This window comes from Triticum urartu, chromosome 7 (genome assembly GCF_003073215.2).
Source record: "Triticum urartu cultivar G1812 chromosome 7, Tu2.1, whole genome shotgun sequence".
Lineage (NCBI taxonomy): Eukaryota > Viridiplantae > Streptophyta > Magnoliopsida > Poales > Poaceae > Triticum > Triticum urartu.
The window spans coordinates 181,079,638-181,101,625 of record NC_053028.1 but is presented as its reverse complement, the minus strand read 5'-3'; the positions used below and the strand labels follow the sequence as shown (position 1 = coordinate 181,101,625).

The 21,988-nt window shown below is 44.4% G+C and overlaps 2 protein-coding genes across 3 annotated transcripts; one reads left to right on the top strand and one right to left on the bottom strand.

The window, feature by feature from the left end:
- The first annotated feature begins 880 nt into the window (after positions 1 to 880).
- Positions 881 to 5,085, top strand: LOC125520167. 2 transcript variants are annotated; one of them, XM_048685006.1, is made up of 7 exons: positions 881 to 1,482; positions 1,577 to 2,298; positions 2,438 to 3,459; positions 3,533 to 3,775; positions 3,871 to 4,195; positions 4,298 to 4,683; positions 4,790 to 5,085. In XM_048685006.1, exons 3-6 carry the CDS (start codon positions 2,659 to 2,661, stop codon positions 4,642 to 4,644), a joined length of 1,716 nt encoding a protein of 571 aa, XP_048540963.1. In that variant the 5' UTR covers positions 881 to 1,482; positions 1,577 to 2,298; positions 2,438 to 2,658; the 3' UTR covers positions 4,645 to 4,683; positions 4,790 to 5,085. The 2 variants fall into 2 exon arrangements, with proteins under 2 accessions (XP_048540963.1, XP_048540964.1); XM_048685007.1 differs by having other exon boundaries at positions 885 to 1,482; positions 2,438 to 3,216.
- Positions 4,894 to 18,473, bottom strand: LOC125518643. The gene is made up of 4 exons (XM_048683467.1): positions 18,290 to 18,473; positions 5,746 to 6,238; positions 5,187 to 5,451; positions 4,894 to 5,094 (listed from the first exon to the last, which is right to left on the bottom strand). Exons 1-4 carry the CDS (start codon positions 18,471 to 18,473, stop codon positions 4,894 to 4,896), a joined length of 1,143 nt encoding a protein of 380 aa, XP_048539424.1.
- Between the last annotated feature and the right edge of the window lie 3,515 nt (positions 18,474 to 21,988).

Below are 21,988 nucleotides of genomic sequence, written 5' to 3'. Positions count from 1 at the left end.
GAGTGTGTCATAATAAATGGAACGGTGGAAAGTTTCATGGCAATATATCTCGGAATGACTATGAAAATGCCATAATAGGTAGGTATGGTGGCTGTTTTGAGGAAGGTATATGGTGGGTGTATGATACCGGCGAAAGGTGCGCGATATTAGAGAAGATAGCAATGATGAAAGGGTGAGAGTGTGTATAATCCATGGACTCAACATTAGTCATAAAGAACTCACATACTTATTGCAAAAATCTACAAGTTATCAAAGCAAAGTATTACGCGCATGCTCCTAGGGGATAGATTGGTAGGAAAAGACCATCGCTCATCCCCGACCGCCACTCATAAGGAAGACAATCAAAAAATAAATCATGCTCTGACTTCATCACATAACGGTTCACCATACGTGCATGCTACGAGAATCACAAACTTTAACACAAGTATTCTTCAAATTCACAACTACTCAACTAGCATAACTTTAATATCACCATCTTTATATCTCAAAATAATTATCAAGCATCGAACTTCTCATAGTATTCAACACACTCATAAGAAAATTTTATTATTGATCTTGTATACCAAGAATATTAGGATTTTAAGCAAATTACCATGCTATTTAAGACTCTCAAAATAATCTAAGTGAAGCATGAGAGATCAATAGTTTTTATAAAACAAATCCACCACCGTGCTCGAAAAGATATAAGTGAAGTATTAGAGCAAAATTACATAACTCAAAAGATATAAGCGAAGCACATAGAGTATTCTAACAAATTCCAAATCATGTATGGCTCTCTAAAAAGGTGTGTACAGAAAGGATGATTGTGGTAAACTAAAAAGTAAATACTCAAATCATACAAGACGCTCCAAGCAAAACACATATCATGTGGCGAATAAAAATATAGCTCCAAGTAAAGTTACCGATAGAAGTAGACGAAAGAGGGGATGCCTTCCGAGGCATCCCCAAGCTTTGGCTTTTAGGTGCGGAAATCCACATTGGCTCTCGGGTTCATATGCACCCGGAATCTGGACCACAGGTTCGCATCGAGATTCGCACATGGGCTCGTATTTCATCTCGTATTTTCCTGGGTATATTCAGTGGTGGTCCACATGTCAGATCAATATGTCCAGCTGTGGTCCTCATCCGCGTCGTTTAGTACAGATGCATATGGATGGAGATGTACCAAACAAGGATGGAAATGGACCAACGTCTGGAAACGGTGCGGGTTGCCGAGCAGATATTTCTACACACCTCCACCGCTGGCCCCCACCACTTGCTCGTTCTCCCATCTCATGCCCGTCTCCTTCCTCTGCACTCCTCCGCCTCACCCAAACAGCTCCGGCAATGGAGTCATCTTCCTCCTCCATCAGGCGCCGCACTACCCCGCCTGCTCTGCTGCTGATCCCATGCCCATTCTGCAGAGATAGGATCATCACAAACATTTGTGGCCCCCGCGGATCCCAGCCGGGGAACCGCTACTACAAGTGCTGCAAGAAAGATGTGAGCTTCACCGGAGCTGTTAATTTTCTAAAACTTTTTTGGCCTGATTCCTCCATATCCAGTTCTAACGGCAGGGCCGATTTTTGCTGTCCAGTCTGGGAAATGCCCGTTCTACGAGTGGCAGGAAGGTTACGAAGCGTACCTGGTGGAGCAATCAGCTGCGGACGGAGCAGCACACAACCAAGAAATTTTTCAAGCTTTGCCAAGAACAGTAGCTCAGAGGGGCAGCTTCCTTGGAGCTCGTCAGCTACAGGACCTGTTAGGTTCAACACCATGCTGGGCATCGCCAATCTGTTGGCCACTCTGCTGCTCATCGCCTTCGCATTTGTTGTATTCGTCACGATGTACTTTGCTCGTTAGTCATAGCTCTTGCATCGGATCCAGTGTGACTGTATCTGTAATTTGGTACCGAATGTCTTCTTGCCTTGGCTATTATGAAGAATGTTTATGGGAGTGGCTCTGTTTTCCAAATTATTCTAATTTAAACTAATGAGACAGGAACTTAGCCAATCACCGTTTGACACGCCTCACTTAGCAGCTGTCATTTTTTCCTCGATTTCTCTAGTGCATTACAGTCCAGAACAGAGGGCACCAAACGGCCATGCAAACCTGTGACCTGGGCATATTTCGGTCCAACCACACCCACCCCCCCACCGGCATCCCCCACCTCCCCCCAATCTTCTTCCCCTTGGGGCACCACGGCGATCTAGGCCACCAGGAGCTGCCTCATCGTCGTTTCTGCACCACCGCGATGATCTTGGCGGCCCGCCGCAGTCAGAGATCTCATACATGCACCGGAACTGCATCTGCAATACGGTAAGCATCTCCGCAAGGACCACCCCACCCCCCCGCGTCTTTTCCAGATCGATTCCTCCCATTCCTCCCCACCCCCCGTAGATCTGTTTTCCATTCAGCGATTACTCACGCTCGTTTATTTTTCCTCATCGCCATGCAGAGGGGCTCATGCCCGACCAGTTTAGTAGCGTAGCAGAGATGGGTAGCAATGGACAAGCTGCAGATATTGGTTGCCAGAATTCTACTGAGAGCCATGGCGCAACCACAGATATCCTCCCACCAAACACTACATCTAGGAGTTCAGTTAGGCACGCTGTTTCTGTTATGAAAGGTTTCTGCGAGTACAAATGTTGGCTAGTAAAATAAATTGGTTTTGGTGGTATGCTTGATTTGCCAATGATACAGAAATTGAACCTGAAGCTTAGTTCCTGGGTCATGAGTAAGGTGGAGGTTAGCCAGAAAGCAATTATTATTAGTGGCAGGAAGACCCTGAAGTTCAGTTCCGCAGATGTTGGAATGGTTTTCGGTATCCCATCCGGCAACCGAGATGTGCTTGGACCCGACGGAAACATTAACGAAGAGTCAATTTCCTTCATCAAGAAAACCTTAGGGATGGACCTAGCTTCTTCTCACAGCCTGCGGTCGGCGGAAGCGTTCCTCAAGAGAGACATCACAGATCAATCTAGCAAGATTGAGAAGGAATGTTTCCAGATAGCATTTGTCATTTTTGTGATGGGTCATGTTCTAGCTCCGTCCTGCAAACACGACTACAAGACCATCGATTTCTGGGGTGCACTTTCAAAAGCCGAGAACATTCCTCAATTCAATTGGTGTGACTATGTCATGCAATGCTTGCTTGATGCTGTAACTAAGCTCAAGATGGATATCAAGAACGGAGTTAGTACTACGAACCTCACAGGAGGGCACCTATTTCTGCAGGTCAACACCTTTCTTTTTCAGGGTATTATTCATGTTTTTGGCCCTAAACATTTCAAAACGGTGTGTTTCACCATTATTTTGTTGATGCATGTTTTCTACCTGGACAATCTTGATCTGGGCATATTCAACAAGAAGCATGATGTCCTCCCCCGCGTCAATGTGTTTGACCAAGATACCTTACGAAAAATGGCTACAATGGCCACAGACGTTGGATTACCTGAGCCATCTTTCTCCTCTGCTCCAGTAAACAATCACAAGGTATAAATTGTTTTCTGTATTGCAGGCTAACTAATATCCCTTTACCCTTTCCACGCAGCTCAGAGACCCGTCCACAGTATGTTACTCGCGAAGCAGGCCTCAGAAAGAGCCTGTCACACCATCCATGTCAGCTCCTCTAGCAAGCAACAACCCGTTGTCGCAGCACCAAGCAACAGCCAGAAAGACTGTCCCATGCAGGCCGCCAACCAATGCTAATCAACAGTTATCCCCTGCCATTTCCCCCAGGCAATTGTCCGCACTGGATTACTCTAACCATATCGCACGACATTTTCCACTCGTGGTATGCTGAACCCCACCTTGACTGCTTTAATTCTTTACTTTTATATTTCTTTTTCATGTGCAACCATACTAACTATGATTTACTTCATCCCACAGTCAAAACAACCAATTGCCGTCCTCCTATGTGAACAAAATGCGAGAGCGATCCGTCATGTGACCACTGCACGACACAACATACAAACTGACATGGTGAACTTCACAGACAAGCTATTCGCCGCACTTGCAGCCAACTGCACATGCTGTGCTGCCAGGGGGTTCTCAGACTGTCCACTCCAGTTTGTTAATGATAGTGCAACTCCGAAATCACATACGGTACAGCCAGAACATTCCCACCCTAGCAGTTCCAACAACATGTCCAACTTCAACACACCAGTCTCTGACAAAATACAAGGTGTCCGACTTCAACTATCTGATGATGAAGGTGTTTTTTTGCAACAACCTACGCATTTTTTTTGTCACAAATCGTACCCAGAATGGTTCACGCTACCTACTCCGTCTTCTCATTCACTTTCATTTTCTACAGAGAGCTCCTCACAGAGACAAAGAGTGCTGAAGCGTCCAAGGTGCTCAGGATCTAGTTTGGTGAAGGCACAAACGTCCGTTCAGAAATGCCCTGTCATCCACGGCACCAACGATTCATCAATGAACGAAGAAATTTGCGCAGCAGATCAAAAATATGCCCGCTGCATTTTAGCATCCATCAAGGACATATATGCCGATTGCATTGGGAATGAGTCATCATCTGTTATATTTGGCGTCAACTGTGCAGCCATACCCAAAAGGAAGATCCTCACGCAGCTACGCATCCAACCCTTGGTTTGCAGGGCGTCCGGTTGTCCCAGGACCAACTCACTCCGCAGAACTTCTTGAGGTTCACTTCTCATCTCTGTCAGTCAAACACATTGCTAGGTTCGTCAAGAAATCCTCTTTCTCTTTTCATATTTTCTGTCTGTGAACCACTCTTCACATTTCAGCTTTTTGTTACCCACATAACAGTAATCCATGTCTCAAACAGGAACTGGATAGTACACAACGACCCTAGGTTGGTAAGGATTTCCGGGAAGGATTTGCAAGAGCAGCTGCTAGGAGCAGCAATGCTTGACCATGAACTAGGATGTGTTATTCTACGCCGCCTGAAGCACCCATTGTCGTCTGATTGTGACCATGACCATGACCATGAACTAGGATGCTTGACAATGAGTGATTGTGCTCAACCCGGTGCTCTGTGATGTACCACCCATTGTCGTCTGTTCTCAACAAACAGATCATTGCTGGGCATTCACATCTGCAAGACATGCTGTTTTCCTTTAATGGCTTCCCCTGCAGCACATAAAACCGTCTTAGTACAGGTGCCCATGTTTCTTCAACCAAAAAATACTTAACTCAAGCAAAACGAAATCCTTGAGACTTACCGAGCAACCACAAACCACCTCTTGCATGCATTTTGTCTTCTCTGAATTCGGTCTGCTCTTCCCATACCTTATGCCAAAGCCAAGTTCCCAAGAATATATATTGTAAAAATCGCAAGCCTCTCCCAACGAATCAAATGTTAATCCAATCTCAGGCTCAATCACATTTGGCCCTAGCTTTTCAGCATAGCCTCTTATAGTCTGCTCCAACGCGCACACCCTATCTGGGCATGGCGCACGATCCGGGGCTTGTTGCCCAACTCTGACTCTGGAGAAGCATTTTACGCATAAAACCGCAAGTCATTCTAATCAACATATATGTTTTCAAAACTGAAAACAATGGTTCTGTAAAATATATACATTTCACTCGCATATGACTTCTACAGTAACTCCAAACTTATCCACTACAGATATTATTGCTTTGTCTGCCTCCATATACAGGATCACACTAATAATTAGAGAATATATCGTTCAGATTTCACGACATTCGCAATGGTTCTAATACTGAATAACAGTCAAATCCCAACAGATGCATTTTTCTGTTTCAAAATGGTAGGCATACCTTCTGGTCCAGCCTGGGGCTTGAGGATCAATCTTGCCCGTGGAGTGAGCAGATGCTCCACACGAACTATCTGCCTGCTTTGCAACGACCGAATCGACTGGGTATGGTTCACCACCCTCCTTCAAGCCTGGGCTAATCGCATCGACATTGTCACCCTCGCTCTCATTAATGTCCGAGATAGAGCCACCACCTCCACTAACGCTTGTTTGCTCAACACGAGAACTGCCATAAATCTGAATAGCTGGAATGGCAACATCACCAAGGATTCCGCACCTGGATCCCCCCGCTGATTGAACCAAGGAATCCCCTACACCTTTAGACTTTGGGACGGGGGCGGCGGCGCTGCATGCCGCATCCTCGAAAATTGGCAAGCTGAAATCATGAATCCAATCAAAAAACAAAATTCCACCGGAGCCCTTGGGAAATCTTCCGCCATCTTCCCAACAACCGTTCCAGATCAGCTCCCCGGCGGCGACACCAACAGGGGTAGCTACTTACGCGGTCGCGGTCGCTTTCGCCGCCGGCGGACTGGTCCTCTGCTCGCCGTTCTGGTCTGATAATGCCACTCACCAGCAATAGCGACCACAGAATCGAGATGTGAAGGCGATGGAGAAAAAAATCTTACATGTGGGCCAAGCCCAGACGGAGGCCACCGTTTCGGGGTGACACCTGTACCACGGGTACAGAGTACAGCGGGTGGGTGGCCGTCCACCTCTTCACGTCCGTCAACTACGCCCCCCACCATACACCAGGCGTATCTGCGTATAAATCATTTCGCTTCACCTGTATTGTTTTGATAGCAACAGGTGGCACAGATCACAATGCATCACCAGCGGCTCAGATTACGGGTCTATATGGACCCGAGAGCCAAAATGCCGCTCCCATTTTTAGGTGTCCTTAGATTATCTTGGGGGTGCCATGAGAATCCCCAAGCATAGGCTCTTGCCACTCCATGTTTCATAATTCATCAAATCTTTACTCAAAACTTGAAAACTTCACAACACAAAACTTAAAGTAGAAAATCTCGTGAGCTCCGTTAGCGAAAGAAAACAAAAGACCACTTCGAGGTACTGTAATGAACTCATTCTTTATTTATATTGGTGTTATACCTACTATATTCCAACTTATCTATGGTTTATAAACTATTTTACTAGCCATAGATTCATCAAAATAAGCAAACAACACACGAAAAACAGAATCTGTCAAAAACAGAACAGTCTGTAGTAATCTGTAGCTAGCGCAAGATATGGAACCCCAAAAATTTAAAAATAAACTGCTGGACGTGAGGAATTTATCTATTAATCATCTGCAAAAAGAATTAACTAAATAGTACTTTCCAAATAAAAATGGCAGTAGTTCTCGTGAGCGCTAAAGTTTCTGTTTTTTTACAGCAAGTGTAACAAGACTTTCCCCAAGTCTTCCCAACGGTTCTACTTGGCACAAACACTAATTAAACACAAAAACACAACCAAAACAGAGGCTAGATAAATTATTTACTACTAAACAAGTGCAAAAAGCAAGGAATAAAAATAAAATTGGGTTGCCTCCCAACAAGCGCTATCGTTTAACGCCCCAAGCTAGGCATAACAAGCAAGGATAGATCTAGGTATTGCCATCTTTGGTAGGCAATCCATAAGTGGCTCTCATAATAGATTCATAAGGTAATTTAATTTTCTTTCTAGGAAAGTGTTCCGTGCCTTTCCTTAATGGAAATTGGAATCTAATATTTCATTCCTTCATATCAATAATTGCACCAATCGTTCTAAGGAAAGGTCTACCAAGAATAATAGGACATGAAGGATTGCAATCTATGCCAAGAACAATAAAATCTACGGGCACATAATTCCTATTTGCAACAATAAGAAGATCATTAATTCTTCCCATAGGTTTCTTAATAGTAGAATCCGCAAGGTGCAAGTTTAAAGAGCACTCATCAAAATCACGGAAACCTAACAAATCACACAAAGTCTTTGGAATCATGAAAACACTAGCACCCAAATCACATAAATCATAGCATTCATGATATTTAATTTTAATTTTAATAGTTGGTTCTCACTCATCATAAAGTTTTCTAGGGATAGAAACTTCCAATTCAAGTTTTTCTTCATAAGATTGCATCAAGGCATCAACGATATGTTTAGTAAACGCTTTATTTTGACTGTAAGCATGAGGAGAATTTAGCACGGATTGTAACAAGGAAATACAATCAATAAAGAGCAATTTTCATAGTTAAATTCCTTGAAATCCATAATAGTGGGTTTAGCAACATCTAGGGTTTTAATTTCTTCAATCCCACTTTTATCAATTTTAGCGTCAAGATCAAAAAATTCCGAATTCTTGGAACGCCTTCTAGGTAAAGGTGGATCATATTCAGTCCCATCATTATTAAGATTCATATTGCAAAACAAAGATTTAATAGGGGACACATCAATAACTTTTAGATGTTCATCATTATTTTCATAGCAATCCGGTTTAGCGGCCATCCTATTAACTAAGGTGGCTTTCTTATCCGAAATTTCAGCGGTCAACTTTTCAAGACGAGCAATTTGGGATCTCAAACCATCGAATTCTTTAGACATATCATCAAACTCTTTATTCATAAAACTCATAAAACTTTTCTGTTTCTTAAGCTCATTTTGAAGAAACTATTATGTCCAAATTTCAAAACCATAAAGCTCCTGACATTGCTTTCGATCTCTTCTAATCTTTTAAGGTGAAGATCACCAAATTTAGGTAGAGCCATCGTGACAAGCAAGCAAACTAACACACAAGCAAACAAAAAACAAGCGGACGAATAGAGAAAGAGATGGAGGATAGAGAGAGAGGACGAATAAAACGGCAAGGGTGAAGTGGGGAGAGGAAAACGAGAGGCAAATGGAAAATAATGTAATGCAAGAGATAAGGGTATGTGATAGGTACTTGGTATGTTGACTTTCGCGTAGACTCCCCGGCAACGGCGCCAGAAATCCTTCTTGCTACCTCTTGAGCACTGCGTTGGTTTTCCCCGAAGAGGAAGGGATGATGCAGCAAAGTAGCGTAAGTATTTCGCTCAGTTTTTGAGAACCAAGCTATCAATCCAGTAGGAGGCTACACGCGAGTCCCTCGTACCTGCAGAAAACAAATAAATCCTCGCAACCAACGTGAATAGGGGTTCTCAATCCCTACACGGCCACTTACGAGAGTGAGATCTGATAGATATGATAAGATAATATTTTTGGTATTTTTGTGATAAAGATGCAAAGTAAAATAAAGGCAAAGTAAAAAAGCAAAGGAAATAACTAAGTAGTAGGAGATTAATATGATAAAGATAGACCTGGGGGCCATAGGTTTCACTAGTGGCTTCTCTCGAGAGCATAAGTATTCTACGGTGGGTGAACAAATTACTGTTAAGCAATTGACAGAACTGAGCATAGTTATGAGAATATCTAGGTATGATCATGTATATAGGCATCACGTCCGAGACAAGTAGACCGACTCCTGCCTGCATCTACTACTATTACTCCACTCATCGACCACTATCCAGCATGCATCTAGAGTATTAAGTTAAAAACAGAGTAATGCCTTAAGCAAGATGACATGATGTAGAGGGATAAACTCATGCAATATGATGAAAACCCCATCTTGTTATCCTTGATGGCAACAATACAATACGTGCCTTGCTGCCCCTACTGTCACTGGGAAAGGACACCGCAAGATTGAACCCAAAGCTAAGCACTTCTCCCATTGCAAGAAAGATCAATCTAGTAGGCCAAACCAAACTGATAATTCGAAGAGACTTGCAAACATAACCAATCATACATAAAAGAATTCAGAGAAGATTCAAATATTGTTCATAGATAGACTTGATCATAAACCCACAATTCATCGGTCTCAACAAACACACCGCAAAAAGAAGATTACATCGAATAGTTCTCCACAAGAGAGGGGAAGAACATTGTATTGAGATCCAAAAAGAGAGAAGAGGCCATCTAGCTAATAACTATGGACCCGTAGGTCTGAGGTAAACTACTCACACTTCATGGGAGGGGGTATGGTGTTGATGTAGAAGCCCTCCGTGATCGATGCCCCCTAAGGCGGAGCTCCGGAACAGGCCCCAAGATGGGATCTCGTGGATACAGAAAGTTGCGGCGGTGGAATTAGGTTTTTGGCTCCGTATCTGATCGTTTGGGGGTACGTAGGTATATATAGGAAGAAGGAGTACGCCGGTGGAGCAACAGGGGGCCCACGAGGGTGGAGGGCGCGCCTAGGGGGTAGGCGCGCCCCCTACCTCGTGGCCTCCTCTTTTGTGTCTTGACGTAGGGTCCAAGTCTCCTGGGTCTTGTTCATTGAGAAAATCACGTTCCCGAAAGTTTCATTCCGTTTGGACTTCGTTTGATATTCCTTTTCTTCGAAACCCTAAAACAGGCAAAAACAACAATTCTGGGCTGGGCCTCCGGTTAATAGGTTAGTCCCAAAAATAATATAAAAGTGGATAATAAAGCCCAATAATGTCCAAAATAGTAGATAATATAGCATGGAGCAATCAAAAATTATAGATACGTTGAAGACGTATCAGTGCACTTCAAATGTATGATTGAAATCACTCTTGTTTACCAGTGCTGAGATTATATCGAAAGAGTATCAAGAACTTCCAACAAAGTTAAAGCACTGGCTGGGATACAGTTCATTGTATTGTCTTGTGTAGTTCCACTAAAATGTATGATTGGCACAACATGATCCCTATTTGCACAAGTAGGAACAAGGTGAAACCTTCATTAGCTTAGTGAGAAAGGATAGAAAGACATTAGCATATTACTCTAACAGTAGCATCAAATTCATCATGGACAATACGCAGAAGTGGAAGGGATCCCTAGAGGATCATCTCACACGTAAGGTAGACGTTGCCGGAGCCCTTGAATGGCCTTGACTGAGGCCTCGACTTCAGCAATATCACCTTGGCACTATTTATTCTTCTTCTTCTTCATCTTCATGCTCTGTTTCTCTTTCTCCTCACCAGTTGGTGAAATCAAGTACATGATTGGCCTTCTATTTCAGAATTGGTTTTGTCGGTGAGCGAGTACAAGTGTACTAGTAAACAATAGCATTATTTTCTCATGGCAGTCGCAAAATAGAGATGAACACATGCATTGAATATCATTCTTACCTAAAGGAAGGTTATGTTGCCAATATGGATGATGAGGATTGGAACATAGATCTCCCTTTGTGCAATTCCACTGAAATGAACCAACTGTTCCATTCTGACATTCCAGTTAAACAGCACAAAAGTCACTTCTTTTAAGAAGTGTTTTGTGCAGTGCACCAAAAGGTCACAACAGCAACCAGGTGAAATGGATATCCCTGTTTGCACAAATAGCTACAGTGGAAACAGTCAGAGTTTCAAACAATTACAGGCAAAAACATTTGGCGAAACTTGTCATGGCTTATAATAGTGGCATGGATTTATTTTACCAGGGGCATTAGATTAAGAAAAGCTAAATATTTGGTATAAGGGCATGGGACAGTGGGTGCACTAGCAGTCCAGCACCATGTACCTAAACAGGGGCATAAAGTGGTGATTCAGAGTTTGTTGCCCCAAGAAACAAACATCCAAGAAACATATCTGGGTTGGTCCCAGTTTTGTTCACTCTAGCCACCTACTCCTATGTTTTTTTGGAAATGGAGGCGTGCCCCCGGCCTCTGCATCATAATGATGCATGCAGCCATCTTATGTGTGGATAGAAAATCTAGTCCTGGTCATACCACTCTGTACGACGTTTCCCCTATATTTCCCTTTTCGACCAAGAGACCGGTTTGATGACTAGTCTGTACTACTTTCACCCCTATCCTTCCTGTTTGTACCAAGTCCGATGCACATACTACATTCCCCCACCCCCACTTTATTTCGTGTTTGAACCAAGTACAAAATTTGACTCCATGAAGTAGCTTTATCTCTAACAATAGAAGAAGAAAAATATGTGTCGTTTGACCATCCGATCGAGAGGGGCTAAGAGGTAGAAAATGATGCACATGCAGCGACGTAGCGATCTGGGGAAGTAGAGCTAGGGCGGTTTCGAAGGAATATATACCTGAAGGTCATCGGGATGTGGATAGGTTGGCGGCGCGAGGCCGGATCCGCCCACACTAGGGCAACGACGAAGGGTTCGGAGGACCTCCCGCGCCGGCGCTCGGCCAGAGATAATGGTGCAGCCGGCAGTGGGTCTCCTCCCTCGCTGTCGACGACGGCCTAAATGCTGCCCCTCCTCCTCTTCACCGGCAGAGGGGGATACGTCCGGATCTGTAACCAGCGGTGAGGATAGAAAGACAGTGTTTTTTGAAGGGAGAAAGACAGTGTTACCACCGCTATCTTGTTTAGATCTGGAGAGGATGAGAGTGTGTGAATAGAGCAACCCTAGCAAGCAAGCGCAGAGGCTCCGGCCTATATATACGTAGTGGGGTAGTTTTCCTTTTTCACTCCATCAAAACAATCATTTAAAATTGTGTACTATGTGCCAGGTCGCCGTTTTTTTAGTTGTTGATTGTTTTTTGAGATAGCTACCCGCTTGTTCCAAGTGGTGTTACGGTGTGCCAAGTCGCACTTTGTACTGTTTAAGTCTGGTACAAGACCCTCCATTAAATGAACAACCACCCCCTCTAAAATTTGTGAACAAGCCCACAGCTAAAATTATCGGAAACGTGGGCTGCCCCAACATGCATTATTATCTATATTTTCTATGTGGGAGTATCCTCAAAACAAAATGTGAGAGTAGAATATTTATTAGGCCCCTTTGTAATTGGTGCTAAATTTTGACCAAAGATTTAACTGACAAAATGTTAGTGCATGTTACCAAAAATTATATTGTTTGATTAGTATTTGAACATAGTTTTCAATTATGTAATTTTTGGTGACATGCATGAACATTTGGTTAATTAAATTTATAGTCAAAATTTGGCAAGGTGCATTAAATCAACACATGAAGGTATCAAAGGGAGAGTCACGGCATGCATGCATGCGTTGTAATTAATGCATCAGTAAACGCAAATTATTGAAATATATCGAGTGCAGTGCTTTGATGTGTCGCGTCAACTCATACAAGACTGAGAAGTTTGATTACTACAACGCCCTCTCGCCTTAACCGCACCTACCTTTGGTTGCATGACAGGTGGGCCACCCACCTGTTGGGCCCACCTGTCATGCACGCAAAGGAAGGAGCAGTAAGTCAATGAAGCTGTGTCCCTCCCTCGCCCATGAGCGTGGTGGCTGGCAGGACTAGGAGAAGCTTTCGTTCGCTACACGCTCTCCCTCCCGCACGCGGTGAACATGCAGCAGTTCAATCAGTGTCAGATGGCCAGAAGCATACTGTAGTACTCCTCCACTACAGTAGTACTCCATCATTGTTCGACTTCCCAAAGAGGCGAAGAGCCAAGCGCAGCCCGGACGCTCGTGTGGCAGTTTCATGTGTAGAGTAGTCCAGGATAGCGTGTACCGTGCCTGTAAGCTTAAAATCGTTGGGGTCGGCTCCATGCTTTTTTATTAAAATAATCTTCTGTCCCTACCTGTCATCCTGGTGATTGTAGTTTGCACGCTCATCTGTTCAAGACAGGAATATATAATTTAATTTGTGGTGGGGTAAATGTTAGAGGTTGCAGCAAATATAGAGTATACAACAAGATATCCCTCCCGCACGCGATGGACGGACATGCAGCAGTGGATTCGATACTGTAGAAGTAGTAGTAGCATCATTGTTCGTCTTCTCGAAGAGGCGAAGAGCCAAGCACAACCCGAACGTGGCAGTTGCGAATGCTCGCCACAGTGTGTTTGGTTGCATTCTCATCTTAGCATAGTTGTTCCCTCTTCGTGCATGCTCATCCCATCACCCCTCTTCATGCAGGCTCTTCTCATGCATGCTCCTAGTGTATTTGTGTTAAGCTAGAGTGGACTCATGCACCCTTCATACACCCTACCAAACATCAAAGCATCAAAGCATATCACAAAGCATCCGGGCCCGCGTGCCATCCACCAAATCACAACGAGGTGCTACAGTCGAGACTCACCGGTCACCCCAATGTGGCTGTCATGACCCTTCATATCACAAAACCCACACCTTTACCAGCAGTGGTCAAGTGGCCTCGAAGTTGGACTGGACGAAGCAACCATCATTTCACTGGAACGCTCGTTGAAGCCCTTTCCCCCCTTTCTTGAAGAAAACCTCACTTCTGCCATTTTTCTTCTGTACCGAGGAAGGAAAGGTGGGCAAATCAGTGATGCTACTATATTTTCATTCTAAGAAACTTCTTTTTGTGAAACACTGACCTATTCTCACAGCCTATTCTTTTCCCGTTTTCATTTCGATTGTGGTTTCCTTTCGATTGCCTTTTGTTTGTCAATTCATTGATGGATCCTAGAGGACTAGGAAAAGAGTTGCCAGTAGACAACCCACTGGAGACAGCGCTCTCCAGGAAGCGAGCACCGACCAACGAGTTGACCATGTTGGCGGGCCAACCCATGGAGACAAAGAACTCCAAGAAACTAGCACTGGCCAAAGAGTTGACGACGTTGGCAGACGAACTCCTCAAAGAAAGTTGGAAGAACAACAAGGGCCCCATCGTGCCTACCCCAGAAACTCTAATGGCCACCTATGCAAGGCTCAAGGCCGAGTTTGAGGAGATAGTCATCGTTGAGAAGTAGTATTCCCTTGGCAAGGTGATGGCCCCCATCGAGGACGAGGAGATGTCCCCCAGAGGGATGGGATCCCCCGGTGAGATGCACAAGGTAAAAAGTAATGGCTTACCATAGTTGTGGTTTTTGAGTATTTGCAATGTGCTTGCAAATATGTTAGGGTTGTGCAAGTGTCGGTGGACGTCCTTGATGATTTCAATGTCGCGGCCCGTCTTGTGGACAACGCCCCAGAGATCGTTTCTGATGTCGCGGTCCGTCCTGTTGACACCGCCCCGGAGATCGATTCCGATGCCGCTGTCCATCCTATGGGCATCGCGCTAGAGATCGATTCCAATGTCACAGTGTACATCGCCCCAGAGATCAATTCGCATGCCGCTATCTGTGATGTGCTCATTGCCCGAGAGATCGATGACAAGAAATAGTTGGTCATGCTAATCCTTCAGGGTAGTTTGCATTGTGTTTAATTACCAGAACGATGCATGTTATCAAACCATCTTAGGGCTAGTGCACTGTCTTGTGTGGGCGGTACTTGCTACTTTTGTTTGATAGTGAATCATGCGAACCCTCTCTGAGTTGTGGAAACAGATGATTCTCACCAGCTTTTGATGTAATATATGGCATGCTTATATGTAAGTTTGAACTATTTATCATATCAGCAGGGCTTGTTTGATGATTCTTGGTGTTAGTAGGCTAGCTACTGTCCGAGCTATAGTACTTGCAAAACACTCACCGAAGAGAAACGTTGGGCCTGATGAGCTCGTGGTACGCTTATACTGATCCGTCGTTGATCGGCTAATATCCCAAGCTCCTAAAATTGTAGGCTTAGCGATCGATCAGACAACAGTCGACACGGATACATTCGTCCTCCTTTGGTTTGTAGGAATTTTATAAGAATTCTATAGGATAGGATTTGCAAAGGAAAAATTCCTTTGAAGCCCTTTGGTTTGCAGGAATGGATTCCTATTCCTATGTAGGATAGGAATCAATCCTTCACATTTTGGAGGGAAAAAACATTAGCCTAGACTCAATGGAAAAATTCCTAGCCTATGCACCAAATGACATCTCTTCATCTACAGGAATTGAGATGCATGTTATCTCACTTCCTATGAATTTTCTATTCCTATAAAATGTCTATCCTATGAACCAAAGGAGGCCTGAAACGGAGGGAGTACAAGTCCTAGGCGGGCTAGTTTGGCCTAGTGGGTTTCAGTGATATGACGTGGTACAGTGACGTCCAGTCTTCGTGGGTGGTAGTAGTACTGTGGGTACAGTAAGTTTTCTTGAATAAGCGGAATTCAACGAAGTCATGATGGTTCCTTCGTCCGACCAACTTACAGTGGGAAAGGTTGGGCCTGCGCTACGACCGGGGTGGACCAGGATAATTTTGTGCATGGCAGGTGGACCAGGATGGTCGACGTCCCACATGTCGGCGAATGAAAGTATTCTTTCCAATATAGTGGATGAGCAACGAGTATTCATTCTTTATTTTTGATGAAAGCTATTGTCTCCACTATTACAACGGAGGAGTGTGAAACAGGGCATCCCAGTGAACTTGGCATGTGCACCACTCCCTCCTTCCTCATGTAATACTACCATAGTGTTGACTATAAGGTTGGCTATAAGGTTACAACTTTTTCTCACTTCCTCTTTATCTATTTCCTCTCAAATGGGATTTACCTTTCTTTTTTTAGACTCAATTGTTTTTTATGCCTCTTTTTTATAGAATTAGATTTTTTATACCTAGGAGCACGTGTAGAGACGGGCTCCTGCAGATCCCACTCCTTGACTTTGTCAATGCCTCTCTCTCCTCCACATAAGGCTGGTCATAGTGGGAGTAACTTAGCAAGTAACATAACACACTTCAAGAAAAAAGTTTTCTTATGTGGCATATAGTTAATGAGGAGAGAGGTGTTTGGAGTAACATAATATGTTACTGTAACATAACGCGTCCCAAGACAAAATGAGTCTATGTCTTAATAAATGATGGCTTGCATGATACTATACATATGTGACTCCCCACTATGAATGTAGTAACATAGACTAGTAACATATGCATGTTACTAGTCTAAGTTACTCCCCACTATGACTAGCCTAAGCGGGATTAGGGCGTGTACAATGGTTCTATTGTAGGGATGCTACATAGGATAAATGATGAGGTGGAGGAAAGAGAAATCATAAGAAAAGGCTTGTCTTCTCTTATTTAAGAGAAGACAAGAGATGATCTCTTAGCACAATATGTTTCACCATGTTTTTAGGAATAACTAGTTATTAAAGATAAGGCTAAGAGATGATCCATTGTACACATGTTTTTTTGTTCATCTCAAAATTACATAAAAGACTTATGATAAGACTATCTTATCAACCATGGTACAATTATCAACCATGGTACTACTTGCTATGAATGCAGGCAGCTGGCGTTTGAGAGCATCCACAATGTATCATTCTGCTGCCTCTAGACCTGCCTCTAAGCCCTTAGAGGCTGTCGCTATACACTGCTGGACCAAGCCTTTAGGGAAAATTCTCTAGCGTCACCTCTTACACAAGAGGTTGCATCTAAGACATTTCTTTGCACTAAAATAATTCCCTGGCCCTACTTACAATCCCTGTAGCACATATATTTGTTCAGATTTGGCCTGAGATGGTTGGAGAGAGTAAATATTTTATGTTAGATATGGGCTCCACCTTAGAGGCTGCATGCCATAGCTATACATTGTGTTTCTTTTAACACACTATTGATGCCCTAAGGGGGGAACGCGTGGGGGGAGGTGGTGGGGTGGGGGGGGTTCTGGTGGGCCAGGGCGGTCAGAAGCGGACTTGGAAGCTGTCCGGACTCCCGCATGGCCCACCTCACATTATCACCATATATATTTCTTGGAGTCCGTGCGCGGCGGCGGGCGATCTCTTATCCATCCCCCGTCTCCCTCTTCTCAGTCGACGCCCGCCGAGTGATTAGATTTCGGCTATCGATGGTTTATTCAATTGCAGTCCAACATGTTAGTGAAAATGCGAGACAACGCGTGTCCCCTCTGGTGAGCGGCGTGCAAGTCGGACTGCCGGGGGTGCGACGCCTACGAGTCGTAAGTGTGTCGCCTTTTCCTATTGAACTTGCAAAGCATAATATTTTCGTGCGGTCGATCATAGAAATCCAGAACAAAATGACGAGGGCGGTGCTTTCCCGCGCATTAGGCGGGCTAGTTTGAGTGATATGACGTGCTACAGTGTCGTCCACTTGCTCCATTTTTATGTAAGCAAGAGTCTACACTCTTACGTGGGAGGAGTGTTGAACACGGCGGATCTGATTTTGATCGAGGGATAACTATTCCCTGAGAAATAATGGAGCACTGTTAGCGATTATAGCATGATAGTTAGGGCATCTCCAGCGCTGGCCCTCGAATTTACACCGGCATCTGTCCGAGGACACTGATGGATGCCATCCAATGCTGCCCGCATAACTTTCAACAACTATATGAACTAACCGAACGAAATTCGTGCAAACAAAGAAATTTTCAAATTAATCGGATGAAATTCATTACATTTCGAAAACTTTTCCTATGAACCGGACGAAATTCATTACATATTTCGCACAAACCATACTAAAACCTAATCTAAACGATCGCCGGCGCCCGACCACCATGTCCGACCATGAACCCGAGAAAGCCAGCCATTGCCTTTGCCTCCTCCTCATCCGCCTTGATAACCTCATCCTCCGGAGCACAAGGTTCTGAAGATTTCCGCCTCCATGTTGCCGTCAAGCGGCTAATCGGTCGCCGATGTTTATCCCACCAAGCTTGGTGTCGACTGAGTGGAGGAGCGGTGGCCTTCCTGGGATCAGAGCGGCGGCGACCTACTGTGTACTACTCTTCCTTGCTGTCGGCTGCGCCCGCGCACGTGCGCCGGCTTCGTTGTCGTGGCAGCGGAGGGCGGCCGGGGGGAACCGGCGATCTCCTTCATCTGCTCCTACGACAGTACATCCAAGAGAGCTTTGGAGCGCGCCCGGAGTGGAGCCGTCGATGTCCTTCGTCTGCTCCTGCGACAGTATGTCCAAGAGAGCTTTAGAGCGCCAGGAGGCCATGGTTGGAGTGGTGCCGATAGAAGGAAGGGACCGGAGGAGAATGAGTGTGGGTCTTTGGCTATGGCTGGGAGGTGGGGCTCAAGTTAATATAGCAGGCGAATGACAATGAGCCGCGACAGACGGATGGACGGCCGACGCCGGAGTAGGTTCGTTGGCAGCCGCATGTCATTAATGTGGGCGGCGGATGGAAGGATAGCTGTGGTGTCGTTAACGCGGAACAGGCGCTTGCACCGGGATGCCGCGCGGGTGGCGCTCTCTCGGCCGTCGCGCTGCTGCAATGCCGGCGCCAGTGAGAGGTCGCGTCGGGTGTGAATGCGGATGCTGCTTCAGTGACTTAACCGCAGGTGCATTGTATCCCTGACATGTGGGCCCAACGGGCATCTGGCCCACATGTCAGTGACACACCAACTGCACCTGCAGTTAAGGCCGGTGAATGCGGCATTGACGTTTTGGAGAGACGGTGACCGTTTCAGGCGGGAAGCATGCACTAGCGATGGAAGGGGTTTCGGTAGGCCAGGGCGGTCAGACGTTGGCATGGTGGTAAAATGTGAACTCATGGATGACGAGCCTTTGAAGCGTATGCGGAACGTATTGACAACCACGCATCCATGCAACCGCTCTTGTCGCCAGCTAGCCTTCGACGACCACCATTAGACACCGCACAACCATGCATAACTTACGAATAATGGATGGATCGATTAGACACACGCTCGTGTGCAGTGGCACTATGATCAGTTGCTCACGATAGTCACTACAAGAAATATGTCAACTTGTGACCACCACTATTGGTCACTGAAAGGTCACAAATTTCCATTTGCGACCTTTTTGTGACCAAAAACAGAAGGTCAAAAGCTGGCCGTCATAAACTGACTATAGCGACCTTTCTTCTGGAATGGTCGAAGACGTTTATGACCAAAATAAGTCCACTGTGGCGTTTTGGTCACTAGCAACCTCCCCAGGCCACGTAGGCATCCAGCGTGGCAAGCTGATGTGGCACAAGATTCAGCCCGGTCCAATTCGGTTTTCTACATGGGCCTAGCCCAAGAATTCGGCCTTTCTATATTTTTTCATGTGAATTTTTTGTCAGCTTCATGGAACAAGCCCAACATTGCAGCCTTTTTATTTTTGGCCCATGGCCTTTTTGTCTCAACAGTTTCATTTTTTTTCTTTTTTTTCTAAATTGGGTTCACTAGTTAGGTGGGTCCCCCATTGTCAGGTTCTAGTACTGGGTCCTAGCCATCAGGGCAATATTCTTCATTTTTTTATTTCACACAAATAAATACCTGGTATTTAAATTGGCACACAGAAAACACACGAAATACTTCAAATATTATCAACCATCAAAGTGCTACATCATATAACACACATACAAATGTGATCAGCATCAAGTTTACAATCAGATAACAAGCTCCACAATAGCAGCAGTTTACAACAAGGTTAGTCAGATGAAATCCTATGCACGACTCACTAGGCGACCATAGTCAACTAGGCCACCTTCGCTACACTAGAACAGCAATAGAACTATCATCATGCCTTCGGCCATCACCCTGTTACATGAATCAGAAGAGAAGAATTAAAACACTAGAGCCAATATATTATGAACAGACATATTATATAAATATATTATGAGGTTCAAAAAAGTTTTATTGTAAACGCATAGTTCTGGTCAACAACACTAACAATTTCAGATCAGATTCTAGAACTACCACTAGGAATTCAGTAAACTGACGGTTTGAGATCCAGTTCAAAATGTTTTAGATCAGTTTCAGATCAGATTCTGGAACTACCACTAGGAATTCAGTAAACTGTATGGAGGTTCAAAATGTTTTATACTATAATAAAGAGTTTTATTGATTAATGATATTTCTGGTTCAACAAACAGTTTAAGATCCAGTTCTACATAGGGTACTGTGTCAAGATCGCAGCTTCATGTTCATGCTTGCTAGTATGTGTCAAGAGAAACCCTGAACCTGAAAGCTCAGGCTGTTGCTTATTTTGTTACTATGTGGTAAGTACTACTAAGATCAAAATGCATTCAAGGGAGCATAAAAGCCATCCCCATTTGAAGCATGTATAGTCTACAGAGATACTAACAGGTGAACAGACAGCCCCTAGAAATTGGCTAACTACTTCTACTGTATAATATGCAGTCTACAGCGATACTAACTACTTCTACTGTATAATCACAGTCTACAGTCACTAAATAAATAAGCTACTGAAACTACTGCTGCTGTTATAATCACAGTCCAGTTAAATTTGTGCTACTGCTGCTGTTATAAAACTACTGAAACTACTCATGCAACAATTAGCATGAGATACAAGCAGCACTAAGCACCAAGATTACTACACCAAGTCAAATTTAAGCTACTGAAAAATGGTGGAAGATTCATGACAAGAATAACAGTAGCAGAAGCTTCATGTGCTAAAATACTGAAGCTTCATGTGCAAAATTACTCAAGCTTTATGTGCAAAATTAACTGTAGGTGCTGAAGCTATTCCAAAGTTATCACAAAATTTAAGCTATCATCCTGCTGCAGAAATAGCCACCGTCCAGGCCCCCGTCATCCGCCAGGCTGCCGCAACATCCAGGTAACAACAAAGTTCAGCACAATAAAATAGAGCAACAGATCCATGCTATCAGACTGAGAGTCTATCATACTAACAGCACATGCTATCTTCATGCCCTATCATAACAGTTCATAATAAGTATGAAATGCAAGAATACATAATATTGCAATTTATTCCGCTATAGCCTATCATGTTCAAACAGTGGCTCCCAAGAGTCCAGGTTCTTAGTTCATTGATCTGATGGGAGGGTAAGATCAATGCCATGTCAGTATGTCACCTTGTCTGCTAAGCAGATATGCATCTCCCTTCAACTAGAGTGGACAGACGAACAGCGAGATGATGGCACATGGCAGTGCCAGGAGGTGCAACATTTATTGCAAATGGTGGAAATGAAAAAAATTGGCACTGTCCTGTGCAAGATTAAGTAATTCTTTGACAAAACAGGTGTAGGTTGAGTAATCCTATCACAAAACAGGATTCAAATCTTCAACAGAGGCACCAGTCGCAACACTTTGAGTGTATTCATTTTGAAATTCAAAACAATATGTGAAGGCAATAACCGAAGCTGGTTAGCGAAAACACATAGATTTGGTTCCAGTTATTGAGAATAAGCTATCGGGCAGGGTACAGACACCTCTAAGAGACAAATAAATACATGATTACTAGAACACCTAGCTATCAGTACTAACTAGTCAACTAGCAAGAGTATCGCCAGGAACCCCATCTGATTCACCATAGCATACTACCATTCCCAGCGACCAAACCAATTTACCGAAATGCAAAGTCTTAAACAGAAGGCAACAGATCACCTTATCGGTGGCCAGCAAGAGGGCGCCCATGAAGGCGAGCTGAGCTCTCCCGTGCGTGTGATGGTTGCAGGCAGGAGGTCGTTCATGTGGGGGAGGGGATAGAACGCAAATCCTCCAGACGGGTGCTGGTGGTTGGCG